The sequence below is a fragment of the Oncorhynchus kisutch genome, linkage group LG22, assembly GCF_002021735.2.
Source record: "Oncorhynchus kisutch isolate 150728-3 linkage group LG22, Okis_V2, whole genome shotgun sequence".
Lineage (NCBI taxonomy): Eukaryota > Metazoa > Chordata > Actinopteri > Salmoniformes > Salmonidae > Oncorhynchus > Oncorhynchus kisutch.
The window spans coordinates 47,176,698-47,196,132 of NC_034195.2; the positions used below are offsets into that span (position 1 = coordinate 47,176,698).

Sequence of the window (19,435 nt, forward strand, 5' to 3'; positions counted from 1 at the left end):
GCTGGTGCTTAAAGCTAGTGAGGGAGAGAAGTGTTTCCGGTTTCAGAGGTTTTTGTAGTTTGTTCCAGTCATTGGCAGCAGAGAACTGGAAGGAGAGGCGGCCAAAGGAAGAATTGGTTTTGGGGGTGACCAGAGAGATATACCTGCTGGAGCGCGTGCTACAGGTGGGAGCTGCTATGGTGCCCAGTGAGCTGAGATAAGGGAGGACTTTACCTAGCAGGGTCTTGTAGATGATGTTTAGGCCATGGTAGGTCTAGTTTTTTGTGTGCTCTAGGGCAACAGTGTCTAGGTGGAATTTGTATTAATGGTCCCATTTTTTGGAACATCATTATTTTGGTCTTACTGAGATTTACTGTCAGGGACCAGGTCTGACAGAATCTGTGCAGAAGATCTAGGTGCTGCTGTGGGCAGGGACAGAAGCATAAGGTCATCAGCAAGTAGACATTTGACTTCAGATTCTAGTACGGTTAGGCCGGGTGCTGCAGACTGTTCTAGTGCCCTCGCCAATTCGTTGCTATATATGTTGAAGAGGGTGGAGCTTAAGCTGAATCCTTGTCTCACCCCACGGACCTGTGGAAAGAAATGTGTGTTTTTTTGCCAATTTTAACCACTCACTTGTTGTTTGTGTACATGGATTTTATATTGTCTTAAGTTTTTCCCCCAACGCTGCTTTCCATCCATTTGTATTGCTGACCCTCATGCCAATTTGAGTCAAAAGCGTTTTTGAAATCAGCAAATAATGAGAAGTCTTTGCCCTCGTTTTGGTTTGTTTGTTTGTCAATTAGGATGTGCAGGGTGAATATGTGGTCTGTTGTACGGTAATTTGTCAAAAAGACAATTTGACATTTGCTCAGTACATTGTTTGTCTGCTGATTTTCCCAAGGTTGCTGTTGATGCATATCCCACAATAGTTATTTGGGTCAAATTTTTATCCACTTTTGTGGACTGGGTGATCAGTCCTTGGTTCCAAATATTTGGGAAGATGCCAGAGCTGAGGATGATGTTAAGTATAGCCAATTGGAATTTGTGTTCTGTATATTTTAGCATTTCATTTAGGATACATCAACACCACAGACCTTTTTGTGTTGGCGAGTTTGAATTTGGTCCTGTAGTTCATTCAATGTAATTGGAGAATCCAGTGGGTTCTGGTAGTCTTTTATAGCTGACTCTAAGATTTGTAATTGATCACATATATGTTTTTCAGTTTTTTCCTCTCTCTCTCTTTCATTCTCTCTTTCTCTTTCTCTTTCTCTTTCTCTTTCTCTTTCTCATTTTCATTTTCATTTTCTCTCTCTCTCTCTCTCTCTCTCTCTCTCTCTCTCTCTCTCTCTCTCTCTCTCTTTCTCTCATCTGATTCTCAGTCCACTGGGTAATGGAAGAAAATGGACTGAAACAGGAAGGGACTATCTGAACTTGTCCAATAAGAAATGCTCATTTGAGTTTTTCTTGTTTTGCTACGTTGTACACCAGTGAATATGACTCTGATGTTCACCTGTCCGTCTCTCTCTCCATCCCTCTCGCTACATGCTCCCTCCTACCCCTAGGCCAACTACAGGAAATTAATGGATCACATTCAGCATCACCAGCTGGATAAACTAGCAAAAATGCTGGAGAAAGGCCTCGATCCCAACTACCACGACCCAGACACTGGTGGTACGCTACACACACACACACACACATGCGCACGCGCACAGGCACAGGCACAGGCACACACACACACACACACACACTATGATTCAATGTGATGTGTTTTGTTTTATACAGCATCTGCTGCTAAGGAGTAAACAATGTCAGATCAATTATGGATGCCTTAGTTTACTGAGGAGAGAAATCAGAGTATCAGCTCTCCTCAGATGAAAGTTTACGGCTACAGTACAATTTCTTATGTTTTTGTGCACCTCATTCTGTTGGGCGTATATAGGGCGAATTTCACGGACAAAGCCTAGTCTGGGACTAAAAAGATATTTAGATTGCCATTCTTCATTGAACATGCTGTGTATGTCACGCCCTGGTCTTAGTATTTTGTGTTTTCTTTTTTAATTTGGTCAGGCCAGGGTGTGACATGGGTTATTTATGTGGTGTGTTTTGTCTTGGGGTTTTTGTAGGTTATGGGATTGTGGTATAGTATAGTAGTCTAGTAAAGTCTATGGTTGCCTGGAGTGGTTCTCAATCAGAGGCAGGTGTTTATCGTTGTCTCTGAATGGGAACCATATTTAGGCAGCCATATTCTTTGAGTGTTTCGTAGGTGGTTGTTCCGGTCTCTGTGTTAGTTTGCACCAGAATAGGCTGGTTAGGTTTTCACGTTTATTGTATTGTTTGTGTTTATCTTTTATTAAACATGTATCGAAATAACCGCGCTGCATTTTGGTCCGCCTCTCCTTCACCGGAAGAAAGCCTTAACAGTGTAGTCCAGGACAAGGATTAAACTATGTCCAGGAAACGTAGCCATAGTTGATGATGTTAATACAATAAACACACGTTTCTGTTGAAAAAAAGCTCTATAACAATAAACAGCATGTTGTGTGTTTGTATTGTAGAAACTCCACTGACCTTCGCTGCCCACCTGGACAATGTGGCTCAGGTCGTCGTTGTACTGAAACACGGTGGAGCACATCTTGACTTCAGATCACAAGATGGGATGACCGCTCTCCACAAAGCAGTCAGGGCAAAGAATCAGGTCACACTGAAGGTTATCCAGCACCTCTATTATTTTTTTTACAGCTTATATAATAAGTTGGCCCCAATTCACTCTCCACTCCTTCCCTTCGGGCTTACCCTTTGATGTGTGCAGATCTGTAAGGTGGAAGCACTAGAGTGGAAGCTCCACCAATACCGCTTCATCTGCACCCTTCAGGTCTGCAAACATGGAAGTGTTAGGGCCAAGGGATGAGAAAGTATTGGGATCAACTGATACTCTTAGATGTTATGAACAATCTATCCCATAACACCCCACATTCAGGTGTGATAGTTGAAAACAGCCTACATAGACAGACATAACATATTGTAAAGCAATATATAGGTTCATACATGTTTATAATGAGTTATAACCCATTAAACCTGCAAGCTTTAAGGAAAGTGTTTCTCCAGGTGACGTTTCCCCTACATAAATATGAAGCATCAGCTTTCCCTTCCCCAATCCTAACCTTATCCATCAGTGGGGGAAATGCTAAACTTACCTAAGGTCAGCATCTAGCGGCATCTTAATTTCACACCTAAAGGGCTCACCCTTACCCTCGCTGTCTCTCCTCAGGCTCTACTGGAACTAGGCGCCTCCCCAGACTACAAGGACAGTCAAAGTCTGACGCCACTGTACCACACAGTCCTGGTGGGAGGAGACTCAGGATGCTGTGAGCTCCTCCTGAGGGCCCGCGCCACAGTCTCCTGCCACGACGAGAATGGCTGGCACGAGATACACCAGGTTTCGCTGTTGTGCCTAATAATTATAATACTATTGACTGATTGGATGTATATAGGGCTTTTCCAAAGGCTCAGAGTTTTAAATGGTATTATAAACTGGGTGGTTCGAGCCCTGAATGCTGATTGGCTGACAGCCGTGGTATATCAGACCGTGTACCAAGGGTATGACAAAACATTTATCTTTACTCTTCTAATTACGTTGGTAACCAGTTTATAATAGCAATAAGGCACCTCGGGGGTTTGTGGTATTTGGCCAATATACCACGGTTAAGGGCTGTATCCAGGAACTCCGCGATGCTTCGTGCATAAGAACAGTCCTTAGCCGTGGTATATTGGCCATATACCACACTTCCTCGTGCCTTATTGCTTAATTAAAGCGAAGAGCATCAGTTCATCTGCCACCAATGTGGTCTTCTCAGTGATATAGAGGAGACCCACGTTGAAGTAGCCATCACACTTTAAAAAAAACAACATTTAACCCAAGCCATTGCTATATGGACTCTCTTGAATAAGATATCTTCTAGTTGATTATAGATGTTATCCTTTTGATAGACCTTGGAGAAACAAGCTTTCCTAGATCATCGGGGGCATAACAACAGTAAGATGCAGTATATTTTAAAGCTCAGCTCAGATGGTACTCTGACTGACATCTAGTGTGCAGATCAAGACACTGCATGGAATATGTGTATGGCTCCCGAGTGTGTAGTCTATTCAGTAGTTCCCAAACTTTTTATGTTCCCGTACCCCTTCAAACATTCAACCTCCAGCTGCGTACCCCCTCTAGCACCAGGGTCAGCGCACTCTCAAATGTTGTTTTTTGCCATCATTGTAAGCCTGCCACACACATACATTTTTTAAACATAGGAATGAGTGGGAGTTTTTGTCACAGGACCAGGGCACAAATAATAATAATACTCAATAATTGTACATATAAAACCTAATTTGAATAACTCACACAGGTTAATGAGAAGGGTGTGCTTGAAAGGATGCAGATACCTCTATGGTGTTGGATTGTATTGGAAAGAGTCTCAGTCTTAAATCATTTTCCACACACAGTCTGTGCCTGTATTTAGTTTTGATGCTAATGAGAGCTGAGAATCCACTCTCACATAGGTACGTGGTTGCAAAGGGCATCAGTGTCTTAACAGCGCAATTTGCCAAGGCAAGAAACTCTGAGCGAAGCCCTATCCAGAAATCTGGCAGTGGCTTCTGATTAAATTCAATTGCACACTCAGCTCACTCAGGTGTTACGCTATATCACATTTGACATTGTCCGTAAGCTTGAGTTCATTGGCACACAAAAAATCATACAATGATGGAAAGACCTGTGTGTTCTCCTTGTTAATGCAGACAGAAAAGAGCTCCAATTTCTTTATCCTAGCCTCAATTTTGTCCTGCACTTTGAATATAGTTGCGTAGAGTCCCTGTAATCCTAGATTCAGATCATTCAGGCGAGAAAAAACATCACCCAGATAGGCCAGTGTGAGAAACTCTTCATCATGCAAGCGGTCAGACTAGTGAAAATTATGGTCAGTAAATAAACCTTTAAGCTCGTCTCTCAATTTTTAAAAAATATGTCAATACTTTGCCACTTGATAACCAGCGCACTTCTGTATGTTGTAAAAGTGTTACATTGTCGCTGCCCTTATCATTGAATAATGCAGAAAATACACGAGAGTTCAGAGGCCTTGCTTTAACAAAATGAACCATTTTCACTGTAGTGTCCAAACGTCTTTCTGGCTGTCAGGCATTCCCTTGGCAGCAAGAGCCTCTGGGTGGATGCTGCAGTGTACCAAAGTGGTATCAGGAGCAACTGCTTGCGCGAGCGTTACCACTCTACTATGTCTCCCTGTCATGGCTTTTGCGCCATCAGTTCAGATACCAACACATCTTGACCACCAAGTCCATTTGATGTCACACACCTGTCCAGTACTTTAAAAGTATCCTCTCCTGTTGTCCTGGTTTCCAGTGGTTTGCAGAAGAGGATGTCTTCCTTAATTGACCCCCCATTAACGTAACGGACATGACTCATCCAGCTGTAATGCATAGAATTCACTGGCTTGTATGCAAAGCAGTAATTGTTTCAAAACATCTCCTACCGTGTCACTGGGCGGTAGGTAGCCTAGTGGTTAGAGCGTTGGACTAGTAACGGGAAGGTTGATTGAATCTCTGAGCTGACAAGGTGAAAATCTGTCGGTCTGCCCCTGAACAAGGCAGTTAACCCAGTCTTCCTAGGCCATCATTGAAAATAAGAATTTGTTCTTAACTGACTTGCCTAGATAAAAAAACTGATGTGTCGTGAAACAGTGTTGTTTGGTGGAGACATTGTCTGTAATGTTTTTGTTGGCCTTTTCCCCCAGAATTGTCCCAGACATATCTGCGGCAGAAAGTCCTCCACGATAGTATGGTGCTTGCCTGTCCTAGCCAATCGGTAGCTCACCATATAAGATGCTTCTATCCCCTTCTTATTAATGGTATCCTTTGCTTTTATACATGTCTTACTACTCGAAAGTCGTCTTTAATCTCGCTCAAAAACTCCTGTGGCTTATTTTTCAAATTGTCATGTTTCGTTTCTAAATGGCTGCGCAAGAGTGAAGGTTTCCCGTGAGAGGGTAACGGTTAATATGACTGGATGTTTATTATTTGACTAGGCTACCTGTATTTGACATTGTGTTGTTAATTTCGCTGAACACTAGATGGTTTCATTTTATTTTTGGCAGGGAAACGAGGCTACCCAGGCGAGAAAAAAACCTCACCCAAATGTATAGCCCCGTTGGAAAATATAAATGTACTGTTTGAAAACGTAAAGAATTTATTATTATTATAATTTAATTTGAATTTTAATCCCATTTTGATTTGGCGACGGCATTGTACTTACCCCTGGGGGAATGTGTACCCCAGTTTGAGAATACCTGGTCTATATATCATCCACGTGAACACAAACCAGAATAGACTTCTCTTGCCAATCAATGACTTTCTAAATGTTTGGTTGGTCATATTCTCTATGATAGTCCCGGGTTTGCCTTATGTAAGTTACTATATGGATTGTTTCATTTTCTTTTGTTTTGACCTGGTCTTTGTGATGTCTTCTGTGTTTGTGTGTCAGGCGTGTAGATATGGACAATATTTGACATGGTCTCCGTGTTTGTGTGGCAGGCGTGTAGATATGGACATTATTTGACATGGTCTCTGTGTTTGTGTGTCAGGCGTGTAGATATGGACATTATTTGACATGGTCTCTGTGTTTGTGTGTCAGGCGTGTAGATATGGACATTATTTGACATGGTCTCTGTGTTTGTGTGTCAGGCGTGTAGATATGGACATGTCCACCACCTGGAGCAGCTGTTGTTCTATGGAGCAGATATGGGTGTCATGAACGCCTCTGGAAACACGGCTCTACACATCTGTGCTCTATACAAAGAGGTAAGAGACCAGAGTTCAAATCATCAGAGCACAAACCACTAGGGCGGCATGTAGCCTAGTGGTTAAGAGCGTTTGGGCCAGTAACCCGAAAGGTTGTTGGTTCGACTACCCAAGGTGAAAAATCTGTCGATGTGCCCTTTGCTCCAGGGGCGCCATACTGCCATGCCTGACCCTGTAAAACAACTAATTTCACTGCACATATCTGGTGTATGTAAAATAATCATCAGTCCATCTACTGTACAGAGGGGCTTTATATTGTACCATCTACTGTACAGAGGGGCTTTATATGGTACCATCTACTGTACAGAGGGGCTTTATATTGTACCATCTACTGTACAGAGGGGCTTTATATTGTACCATCTACTGTACAGAGGGGCTTTATATTGTACCATCTACTGTACAGAGGGGCTTTATATTGTACCATCTACTGTACAGAGGGGCTTTATATTGTACCATCTACTGTACAGAGGGGCTTTAAATTACACCATCTACTGTACAGAGGGGCTTTATATTGCAACATATACTGTACAGAGGGGCTTTATATTGCACCATCTACTGTACAGACGGGCTTTATATTGTACCACCTACTGTACAGAGGGGCTTTATATTGCAACATCTACTGTACAGAGGGGCTTTATATTGTACCACCTACTATACAGAGGGGCTTTCCCCATCCCGGGTCCGGGAGCGTAATCATCGCCTGACACTAATTAGCATAACGCAACGGACATAAATCTTCCTAGAAAATCTTCCTATTCATGAAAATCACAAGTGAAATATATTGGAACACAGCTTAGCCTTTTGTTAATCACCCTGTCATCTCAGATTTTCAAAATATGCTTTACAGCCAAAGCTAGACAAGCTTTGTGTAAGTTTATCATAGACTAGCATAGTATTATGCCTTGCTAGCAGCAGGCAACCTTGTCACGAAAATCAGAAAAGCAATCAAATTAAATCGTTTACCTTTGATGAACTTTGGATGTTTTCACTCACGAGACTCCCAGGGAGATAGCCAAAGTTCATTTTTTCCCAAAATATTATTTTTGTAGGCGAAATAGCTCTGTTTGTTCTTCACATTTGGCTGAGAAATCGCCCGGAAATTGCAGTCACGAAAACGGCGAAAGATATTCCAAAGTAGCTCCACAATATCGACAGAAACATGGCAAACGTTGTTTATATTCAATCCTCAAGGTGTTTTTCTAATATCTATTCGATAATATATCCGTCGGGACAATTATTTTTTCAGTAGGACCGATTGGAGTAATGGCGAGAGTCACCCTGGGAGCCATCATGTGACCACTTACGCAATGTAGCCGCCTATGGCTATTCTTCAACATAAATGCGTAAAGCTACGTCACAATGCTGTAGACACCTTGGGGAATACGTAGAAAGCGTAAGCTCGTTGATGGTACATTGTTCTGAGAGAACACACCCCGGGGAATACATCCCGGGGGAATACATCCTGAGAGAATACATCCCGGGGGAATACATCCTCAGGGAATACATCCGAGAGAATACATCCTGGGGGAACACATCCTGAGGGAATACATCCTGAGAGAACACATCCTGGGGGAACACATCCCGGGGGAATACATCCTGAGAGAATACATCCCGGGGGAATACATCCTCAGGGAATACATCCTGAGAGAATACATCCTGGGGGAACACATCTTGAGAGAATACATCCTGGGGGAACACATCCTGAGGGAACACATCCTGGGGGAACACATCCTGGGGGAATACATCCTCAGGGAATACATCCTGAGAGAATACATCCTGGGGGAACACATCCTGAGAGAATACATCCTGGGGGAACACATCCTGAGGGAACACATCCTGGGGGAACACATCCTGAGGGAACACATCCTGGGGGAACACATCCTGGGGGAATACATCCTCAGGGAATACATCCTGAGAGAATACATCCTGGGGGAACACATCCTGAGAGAATACATCCTGGGGGAACACATCCTGAGGGAACACATCCTGGGGGAACACATCCTGAGGGAACACATCCTGGGGGAACACAAGACAATATGGTCTTAACATCAATGGCTATGATTTCTAGTTTAAAACCACAGTAATCAATATTTAGGCGGCTCTATGTAGTTTAAATGTTAATCTTTCCACTTTCATATGAATCCCAGAGCCAACAAGGCACTTAACTCTAATTGCTCTTGGGTCGCTGTTAATAACGGCTGACCATGGCTGTGACCCCACTATACGAGGGTGTGTTAGGGGGAGTGGGGATATCGAATAAACACATGTCCATTTCACACATGGGTGTAATACACACTACATGTTTGAAACAGGAAAAATACAAGCACTCACCAAATAATAATAATAATTATACACACACACATTTGTAAGATGGTGATTTGAACATGGGATGTGTGTGTGAGATATCTCTCCGGTTGTCTGTAGGGGTCACTGCTCCCATTAGCTATGGCATAGATCATTAAGCCTTTCTGTCTGCTACAATTATTCACAGAGAGTGAGAGTGAGAGAGAGAGAGAGAGAGAGAGAGAGAGAGAGAGAGAGAGAGAGAGAGAGAGAGAGAGAGAGAGGAGGAGAGAGAGAATAAAAGAGAGAGAGAGACAGAGAGTGTGTGTGAGAGAGAGCAGGGGGAGAGAGAGAGAGAGAGAGTGAGAGATGGAGCGAGAAGAGGAGAGAGAGAGAGAGAGAGTGTGTGTGAGAGATGGAGCGAGAAGAGGAGAGAGAGAGTGTGTGTGAGAGAGTGAGAGGAGGAGAGAGAGAAAAAGAGAGAGAGACAGGGAGGGATAACTTCCTCTCTCTGGGTTTGCTGTTGTGTAATCTCTTCCCTCGACTGCTCTGCTCCTACAGGCTGGGTTTATTTCCCTGGCTTTCTGATTAGATGCCCTTTTGCATGACAGCTTTAGTGTGATCTAATGACTACAATGACAGCCACTAGGAGGAATGAACTTCACTGATTTAACCTTTTTGAATATCAGTCTGATTTGTGTGGGTTGGGGCTTGTACACGTAATATTATTATTGTAGATATCTGCCATATACTAGTGGCAGTAGAATTTAATAAGAGCAAGTAGGAGGAGGATGAGCTCGAACATTGGTGTGTGTGTGTGTGTGTGTGTGTGTGTGTGTGTGTAGGCATTGTGTGTATGTATGTGTGTATGAGCAAGCACTGTTTGTGCATGGGCGTGTGCGGGCGTGTGTGCCTGACTGTATGTGTGTGTGTGTGTGGGCCCGCGCGCCTGTATGTGTGTGTTCACATGCACGTGAATGTGTGTTTGTAGTGGTGTTTCCGTGGGTGGGCTGCTGAATCCAGCTAACAGCAGGCTGAGGCGGGCTGCAGTGCCACAGACAGTTACCAGAGGCTGATTCTCTCTTGATTTTCTCACCGAGCTTCACACTATATGTTTTCACTGCACTGAGATCCTTTCTGGAGAGCTGAGGGAGAGGCCTTGCTTTACCTGGACCATAGACAAGGCATCATCAGACTTTACCTGGACCATAGACAAGGCATCATCAGACTTTACCTGGAACATAGACAAGGCATCATCAGACTTTACCTGGAACATAGACAAGGCATCATCAGACTTTACCTGGAACGTAGACAAGGGCATCATCAGACACACAGGACAGGGTGAGCTCTAGCTCCAGCAATGATACGTTATGGAATGTTCTGGATTAGTTGATGGAATGTTTTGTTCTGGAATGTTCTAGAATCGGTGCTAGATTAGTTGATGGATTGTTCAGTTCTGGAATGTTCTAGAATCATAGCTAGATTAGTTGATGGATTGTTCAGTTCTGGAATGTTCTAGAATCACTTAAGTTATAGAATGTTCTGGAATCAGTTCTAGATTAGTAGATGGAATGTTCAGTTCTGGAATGTTCTAGAATCGGTGCTAGATCAGTTGATGGAATGGAATGCTTGATCAAGATGGTTTTCTGGTTTTCTCTCTCGTTAAAGGGGTTCAGGGAATTACAGAGTAATAAGAAACAGTAGCAGGCAGCAGAGAGAGAGAGAGAGAGAGAGAGAGAGAGAGAGAGAGAGAGAGAGAGAGAGAGAGAGAGAGAGAGAGAGAGAGAGAGAGAGAGAGAGAGAGAGAGAGAGAGAGAGAGAGAAAGAGAGAGAGAGAGAGAGAGAGAGAGAGAGAGAGAGAGAGAGAGAGAGAGAGAGAGAGAGAGAGAGAGAGAGAGAGAGAGAGAGAGAGAGAGAGAGAGAGAGAGAGAGAGAGAGAGAGAGAGAGAGAGAGAGAGAGAGAGAGAGAGAGAGAGAGAGAGAGAGAGAGAGAGAGAGAGGAGAGAGAGAGAGAGAGAGAGAGAGAGAGAGAGAGAGAGAGAGGAAGACAGACAGAGTTAGTTTATTTCACTTTTGTATATTATCTACCTCACTTACTTTGGCAATGTTAACATATGTTTCCCATGCCAATAAAGCCCCTTGAATTGAATTGAATAAATGAGGTCCTGGTCTTACTGGTTCCCCCTTCTCTTTTCCTTTGGTCCTCCCTAAGGAACACTGTGCCAGAGTACTGCTTGTTCGTGGTGCCAACAAGGAAGTGAAGAACTACAGAAGCCAGACACCATTCCAGGTATGGACTGACTCACACCTCTACCATTTACTGCTCACAGTACAGGCTTGCTGTAAAATGTAGATCACTACATTCCATTCTCCATATTAGCATGCCACTTGCAATGCATACCCAATCCATTGCTTCGTTCTTCAAAGTGGTATGGTATATAACGGTCATTCATTAAGCTTCTCAGTTGAATTACATCAGTAGAGAGCTACATGTGTAGTATTTTAATTTGAGCCAGTTTTCGACAGCAGGAAAATAATCCTGCAACAACAGGAAATGTGAATTATTATGTGGATTATAATTAATGGATTTTTTTTTTGTAGGGATTGATACATTTTTCTTTAGGGGCAAATCAAGTCTGACATTTTAAAGTGGAAATAACCGACTTTACAAGCCTTTTTAAACCTTGAATACACTACAAGTTTGCATTTCTCAGCATCAAAAGAGATCCTACATCTGTAGTGTAGTATGTGATACCTTTAGATGCTTGTTAGTGGTGAAGCTTCATAACATTGCAACCCTTCCTTTTGTTTCTTTGCAGTGGTATTTTGGCAAGCAGATCAGTCTCCATCTGTGTGTTTTCAGTCAAGTCTTGTTCACGTGTGGTTTTAAAAGGGAAAAGCAAGATGGTACACACAGAATGAGCGTATTTTTAGGTTGTTAAACAAAGCTGTTTAAGAGTCAATGGTTCCTTATTTGGCAGGCTTTTATGGAAGACATCCCTCTCTCTGAACAAACAGTCAATGGTTCTGGGAGAAATGTTCATGTTTATATGCATGTGTCAGCATTCCACAGTGTTCTGAACTCCAACTACCAATTAGTCATAATGGAGGTGTGATGCATTTAGGGGTTTGAAGTCAGAAGGGGTATGGATACTGAATAGCTTCCTAGCTGTAGTTGACTATATTTTCTCCTTTTCCTATTCATCATCCCTACCCTGTTAACCATCATCTTTTAATGCAGATAATTTCATATCCCACCAATAATTAAACTGTGAATTCACACATTGTTTTGACCCATTTTTTATTGGCAGCAGGCCTACACAGCTGCTATTTAAATAACACGGCGAAATAACAACTACTGCACGAGGTTCATTATTATCAAGCACATACATCATTTTTATTCTGTGAGAGTCTCCCTTTGTGACGTGTTTATGGTTCAAAGTTGAACATCTTCCACCAAATCTCCTCTTTACCTCCTCATGCTCTCGTAGCAGTCTGACATCTAAACTCCTCTGCTTTAGTCTGAGCTCCTCAGTTACTCTAAACTCCTCTGCTTTAGTCTGAACTCCTCAGTTACTCTAAACTCCTCAGTTACTCTAAACTCCTCTGCTTTAGTCTGAACTCCTCAGTTACTCTAAGCTCCTCTGCTTTAGTCTGAACTCCTCAGTTACTCTAAACTCCTCTGCTTTAGTCTGAACTCTTCAGTTACTCTAAACTCCTCTGCTTTAGTCAGAACTCCTCAGTTACTCTAAACTCCTCTGCTTTAGTCTGAACTCCTCAGTTACTCTAAACTCCTCTGCTTTAGTCTGAACTCCTCAGTTACTCTAAACTCCTCTGCTTTATTCTGAACTCCTCAGTTACTCTAAACTCCTCTACTTTAGTCTGAACTCCTCAGTTACTCTAAACTCCTCTGCTTTAGTCTGAACTCCTCAGTTACTCTAAACTCCTCTGCTTTAGTCTGAACTCCTCAGTTACTCTAAACTCCTCTGCTTTAGTCTGAACTTCTCAGTTACTCTAAACTCCTCTGCTTTAGTCTGAACTCCTCAGTTACTCTAAACTCCTCTGCTTTAGTCTGAACTCCTCAGTTACTCTAAACTCCTCTGCTTTAGTCTGAACTCCTCAGTTACTATAAACTCTTCTGCTTTAGTCTGAACTCCTCAGTTACTCTAAACTCCTCTGCTTTAGTCTGAACTCCTCAGTTACTCTAAACTCCTCTGCTTTAGTCTGAACTCCTCAGTTACTCTAAACTCCTCTGCTTTAGTCTGAACTCCTCAGTTACTCTAAACTCCTCTGCTTTAGTCTGAACTCTTCAGTTACTCTAAACTCCTCTGCTTTAGTCAGAACTCCTCAGTTACTCTAAACTCCTCTGCTTTAGTCTGAACTCCTCAGTTACTCTAAACTCCTCTGCTTTATTCTGAACTCCTCAGTTACTCTAAACTCCTCTACTTTAGTCTGAACTCCTCAGTTACTCTAAACTCCTCTGCTTTAGTCTGAACTCCTCAGTTACTCTAAACTCCTCTGCTTTAGTCTGAACTCCTCAGTTACTCTAAACTCCTCTGCTTTAGTCTGAACTTCTCAGTTACTCTAAACTCCTCTGCTTTAGTCTGAACTCCTCAGTTACTCTAAACTCCTCTGCTTTAGTCTGAACTCCTCAGTTACTCTAAACTCCTTTGCTTTCGTCTGATCCCCAGCTGAGTCAACTGTCTTCTCTTGCATCATGTAGGAGTCAGTGGAGTGATGCTGTGTATATAATGTACACTTCCACTGAGTGCTGATGCATCCTCTAATTCTCTCTATTATTCATCCATCCCTTCACAATACTTTAAATAAAATGATGTTTCCTGCCTCAATTACTCTTTAATTACAGCTCATTTGAAGGGGGCCATAAACCGCATTCACCTCATCCAATCAAATTCTGATTAAGTTTGCCCAGTTAGGCAGCCATCTGCTGACTGATGGTGGCAAATTAAGTGCTGAAACTCAGCATGTGCCCTAAATGGCACCATATTCCCTATATAGGGCACTATGGGCCCTGGTCACAAGTAGTGCACTATAGAGGGAATAGAGTGCCATTTGGGATATACACACTGATTCAGAGGAAATTGGAGCACTTCAATTCGTGCTCCTCTTTCCTGACCCACTTTCATCCCAACATCACATCCTGTCTCACTTCTAGTACACCCAGACATCATACTTCACCTCACCTCAGTATGGTTAGGGACCAGGTAAACCTTCCCTGGCTCAAATCCTTCCTTCCTCATGCCCTCTCTCTCTCTCTCTCTGTCTCTGTCTCTGTCTCTGTCTCTCTCTCTCTCTCTCTCTCTCTCTCTCTCTCTCTCTCTCTCTCTCTATTTCAATTCAATTTAAATTCAAGGGGCTTTATTGGCATTGGAAACATTAGTGACTCACTACCTGGATTCGGTCTTATGTAGCAAAATTTGAAATGGTGTTTTTTACATTGGATAAAAGTAGAGACTCAGAGCTGCAGAATGATATTGTATACACTGCATTTTAGCTAATGAGCCAGCCAGCTACCATTAGCTTGTTAAACAACAATGAACGTATTGCCAAAATCATGTCGTTACTACCCTGCATGAATCTGCTGCGAACTAACCAACCAGGTTCAATGTTAGTTAGCTACCATTAGGCTCTAGCTAGCAAAGCAAGTGGATCTGGGATACGAATAATAACTTCATACACGTAACGTTAGCTAGGGAGCCAGCCAGCTAATGTTAGCTAGCTAGCTAACAGTATGTTTTAGCTTGAAATCAAATCCACTTTCTGTCAAAATTAGAAATGTGTAATATCTGAAAATATAGCTAGCTAAAGCTAGACTATCTTACCCGTTTACATCATTATGCATGATGGACACGTCTCCCTGTCACGGATGCCTTGCCACGATTGCCCTTAATTTGAAGATGTAATCCGGAGACAGGGGTTTTCTCCATCTCTTTAGCTATCATACTGTAATTACACTGATTTCAAAACTCGATCCTCCAGAAAGTGGAGAGTAACATTTATGCAGCTCCACCCCACAATGCTGTTTTTTAAAGCCACGTTCGACAGGATTACCAACACAGATTGACCAGCTGAAATAGACAGAAGCCCTCTATATGGCAGACCAATCCGAAGTCATCTCTCGGCATGTCAAACCCACTCATTATCTCAGCCAATCATGGCCAGTGTGAAGGTTGCTGACTTTTTCTGTGTCTTAATGAACAAGGCTCGTAATTTAACAATATTATTGCACACAAATTTGTTATTAAGTCACATGAAAGTTCCCATGTTCCAGAAGGCATTTCTGCCCAAAAACACATAAAAAAATAAAATAAAAAAATAAACGTTAAAATGGCTCTCCTGAAACGGGTCACATATGTTTACATTGCCAAAGCAAGTGAAATGGATAAACAAAAATGAAATAAACAATCAAAAGAATAAAGACATTTCAAATGTCATATTATGTCTATATACAGTGTTGTAAAGTAAAAATGGGAAAATAAATAAATGTAAGTAGTTGATGTTATTCTTCAATAACACAGACCCCAAAGCAAATTAGGTGAGAAAAATATATGAATTCATAGAAAACAAATCATAGTTGTGATGCTGGAAAGCGGATGGTAGATGTTTATTCTTCCCTGTTCTCAGTGTTTTCTCTGCTGAACAAAGAGAAAGGATGTAGTTTATACCCAAGCTTAGCCTGTGGTTGACCAATTAGAATTCTTTGCAGCAAAATTAGGCCAATGGTTGAATACTAAGTATCCCATTTCAGGCTCAATGTATAGACAATTTGGTCCAATGAGAACTTGCCACATGTAGCTGTGAGTCCAGGACTGGAACCCCTTCATAGATTCTAAACAGATGCTGAACTGAAAAACAACCCATGTCCGTGACCCATTAATCTTCAGTTCCCCATTACTCGAAAAATGTCCATTGATCGTTTATTCCCCGCATTGTGTATTTATCTTTGAATATTCTTACATAAACATAAATATGGGTTGTATTTACAATGGTGTTTGTTCTTCACTGGTTGCCCTTTTCTTGTGGCAACAGGTCACAAATATTGCTGCTGTGATGGCACACTGTGGTATTTGACCAAATAGATATGTGAGTTTATCAAAATCGGATTTGTATTGTTTTCCAATTCTTTGTTGGTCTGTGTAATCTGAGGGAAATATGTGTCTCTAATATGGTTATACATTTGGTATGAGGCTAGGAAGTGCAGCTCAGTTTCCACCTCATTTTGTGGGTAGTGTGCAAAGTGCCTGTCTTCTCTTGAGAGCCAGGTCTGCCTAAGGTGACCTTTCTCAATAGCAAGGCTATGCTCACTGTCAAAGCTTTCGTTAATTTTGGGTCAGTCACAGTGGTCAGGTATTCTGCCACTGTGTATTCTCTGTTTAGGGCCAATATAATTCTAGTTTGCTCAGTTTTTTTGTTTAATCTTTCCAATGTGTCAAGTAAATATCTTTTTGTTTTCTCATGATTTGCTGTTTGTCCCATTTTGTGAATGCTTGGTTGGTGATCGGCCCGCAGACCTCACATCCATGAAGGGCAATGGGTTTTAAAACAGATTCAAGTATTTTTAGAATGCCCTTCTTGCCTTGTCTCAAAGATGATTTGGCTTTATGAAAGTTTTTAATTTTTTAATTTTTTAAATTTCACATTTTTTTAACCAGGTAGGCTAGTTGAGAACAAGTTCTCATTTGCAACTGCGACCTGGCCAAGATAAAGTACAGCAGTTCGACACATACAACAACACAGAGTTACACATGGAATAAACAAACATACAATCAATAATACAGTAGAAAAAGTCTATATAGAGCATGTGCAAATGAGGTAGGATAAGGGAGGTAATGCCATAAATAGGCCATGGTGGCGAAGTAATTACAATATAGCAATTAAACACTGGAATGGTAGAATGTGCAGAAGATGAATGTGCAAGTAGAGATTTGGGGTGCAAAGGAGCAAGATAGATAAATAAATACAGTATGGGGATGAGGTAGTTGGATGGGCTATTTACAGATGGGCTATGTACAGGTGCAATGATCTGTGAGCTGCTCTGACAGCTGGTGCTTAAAGCTAGTGAGGGAGATAAGAGTCTCCAGCTTTAGTGATTTTTGCAGTTCGTTCCAGTCATTGGCAGCAGATAACTGGACAGAGAGTCGGCCAAAGGATGAATTGGCTTTGGGATGACCAGTGAGATATACCTGCTGGAACGAGGGCTACGGGCGAGTGCTGCTATGGTGACCAGTGAGCTGAGATAAGGCGGGACTTTACCTAGCAGAGACTTGTACATGACCTGGAGCCAGTGGGTTTGGCGACGAGTATGAAGCGAGGGCCAGCCAATGAGAGCATACAGGTTGCAGTGGTGGATAGTATATGGGGCTTTGGTGACAAAATGGGTGGCACTGTGATAGACTGCATCCAATTTGTTGAGTAGAGTGTTGGAGGCTATCGCCGAAGTCGAGGATCCGTAGGATGGTCAGTTTTACGAGGGTATGTTTGGCAGCATGAGTGAAGGATGCTTTGTTGCAAAATAGGAAGTCAATTCTAGATTTAAGTTTGGATTGGAGATGTTTGATGTGTGTCTGGAAGGAGAGTTTACAGTCTAACCAGACACCTAGGTATTTTTAGTTGTCCACATATTCTTTGTAGTTGTCCACATAAGTCAGAACCGTCCAGAGTAGTGATGCTGGAAGGGTGGGCAGGTGTGAGCAGCTATCAGTTGAAGAGCATGCATTTAGTTTTACTTGCATTTAAGAGCAGTCGGAGGCCACGGAAGGGAAGTTGTATGGCATTGAAGCCCGTCTGGAGGTTAGTTAACACAGTGTCCAAAGAAGGGCCAGAGGTATACAGAATAGTGTCACCTGCATAGAGATGGATCAAAGAATCACCAGCAGCAAGAGCGACATCATTGATGTATAAAGAGAAGAGAGTCGACACGAGAATTGAACCCTGTGGCACCCCCATAGAGACTGCAAGAGGTCCGGACAACAGGCCCTCCGATTTGACACACGGAACTCTATCAGAGAAGTAATTGGTGGACCAGGCAAGGCAATCATTTGAGAAACCAAAGCTGTTGAGCCTGGCAATAAGAATGTTGTAATTGAGTCGAAAGCCTTAGCCAGGTTGATGAAATACGGCTGCACAGTACTGTCTTTTATCGATGGCGGTTATGATATCGTTTAGGAGGTGCACCCATGACCAGCTCTGAAACCAGATTGCATAGCGGAGAAGGTACGGTGGGATTCGAAATGGCCGGTAATCTGTTTGTTAACTTCTTTAGGCTCATTTGGACGCTAGCGTCCAACCTCGACAATTGCACCTCGTGAAATTGCATAGCGCCAAATTCAAATGACAAAAATAGTAATAATAAACATGAATGAAAACACAAGTGTTATACATCGGTTAAAAGATTAACTTCGTGTTAATCCAGCCACTTTGTCAGATTTCAAAAAGGCTTTACGGTGAAATCATACTATGATATTATCTGAGGACAGCGCCCTGCGTACAAAAGCATACAAACATTTTCCAACCAAGAAGAGGCATCACCAGAAATAGCAATAAAAGCAATCACTTACCTTTGAAGATCTTCCTCTGTTGGCAATCCAAAGGGTCCCAGCTACACAATAAATGGTTGTTTTGTTCGATAAAGTCCCTCTTTATATCCCAAATACTCCGTTTTGTTGGCGCGTTTTGTTCAGTAATCCACTGGCTCAAAGGCGGTCAAAACATGCAGACAAATACATCGGAGTGGCATAGACCACTTACCAAAAGGTTTTATTCTTCATCGTTTTTCAGAAATCAAGCCTGAAACCATGTCTAAAGACTGTTGAAATCAAGTGGAAGCCATATGAACTGCAATCGGGGCCCTAAACCCTTATATAGTCAATAGGCTTTCAATGGAAAACCCCTCACATCAAAAAAAATTAAAATAATACATAAATAAATAATCCTGGATGGATTTTCCTCAGGTGTTTGCTGCCATATCAGTTCTGTTTTACTCACAGACATAATATTAACAGTTTTAGAAATGGCAGGGTGTTTTCTATCCAATGCTTCCAAGTATATGCATATCCTAGGTTCTGGGCCTGAGTGACAGGCAGCTCTTTCAGAACATCAGCTATCTGGATTTGGGTGAAGGAGAAATGGGGAGGTTTGGGCAAGTTTCTGTGGGGGGTGTAGGGCTGTTGACCGGGGTAGGGATAGCCAGGTGGAAAGCATGTCCAGCCATAGAAAAATGCTTATTGAAATTCTCAATTGTAGTGGATTTATTGGTGGTGACATTGTTTCCTAGCCTCAGTGCAGTGGGCAG

The 19,435-nt window shown here is 42.3% G+C and overlaps 1 protein-coding gene across 1 annotated transcript in view; it reads left to right on the plus strand.

The window, feature by feature from the left end:
* LOC109867035 (SH3 and multiple ankyrin repeat domains protein 2) overlaps positions 1-19,435 on the plus strand; it is a 171,542-nt gene that overhangs the window by 25,964 nt on the left and 126,143 nt on the right. The window contains exons 5-9 of the mRNA XM_031801926.1: positions 1,545-1,653; positions 2,538-2,689; positions 3,251-3,418; positions 6,724-6,840; positions 11,336-11,413. Coding sequence (XP_031657786.1) covers positions 1,545-1,653; positions 2,538-2,689; positions 3,251-3,418; positions 6,724-6,840; positions 11,336-11,413 — 624 coding nt within the window. The remainder of the gene's footprint in view (positions 1-1,544; positions 1,654-2,537; positions 2,690-3,250; positions 3,419-6,723; positions 6,841-11,335; positions 11,414-19,435) is intronic.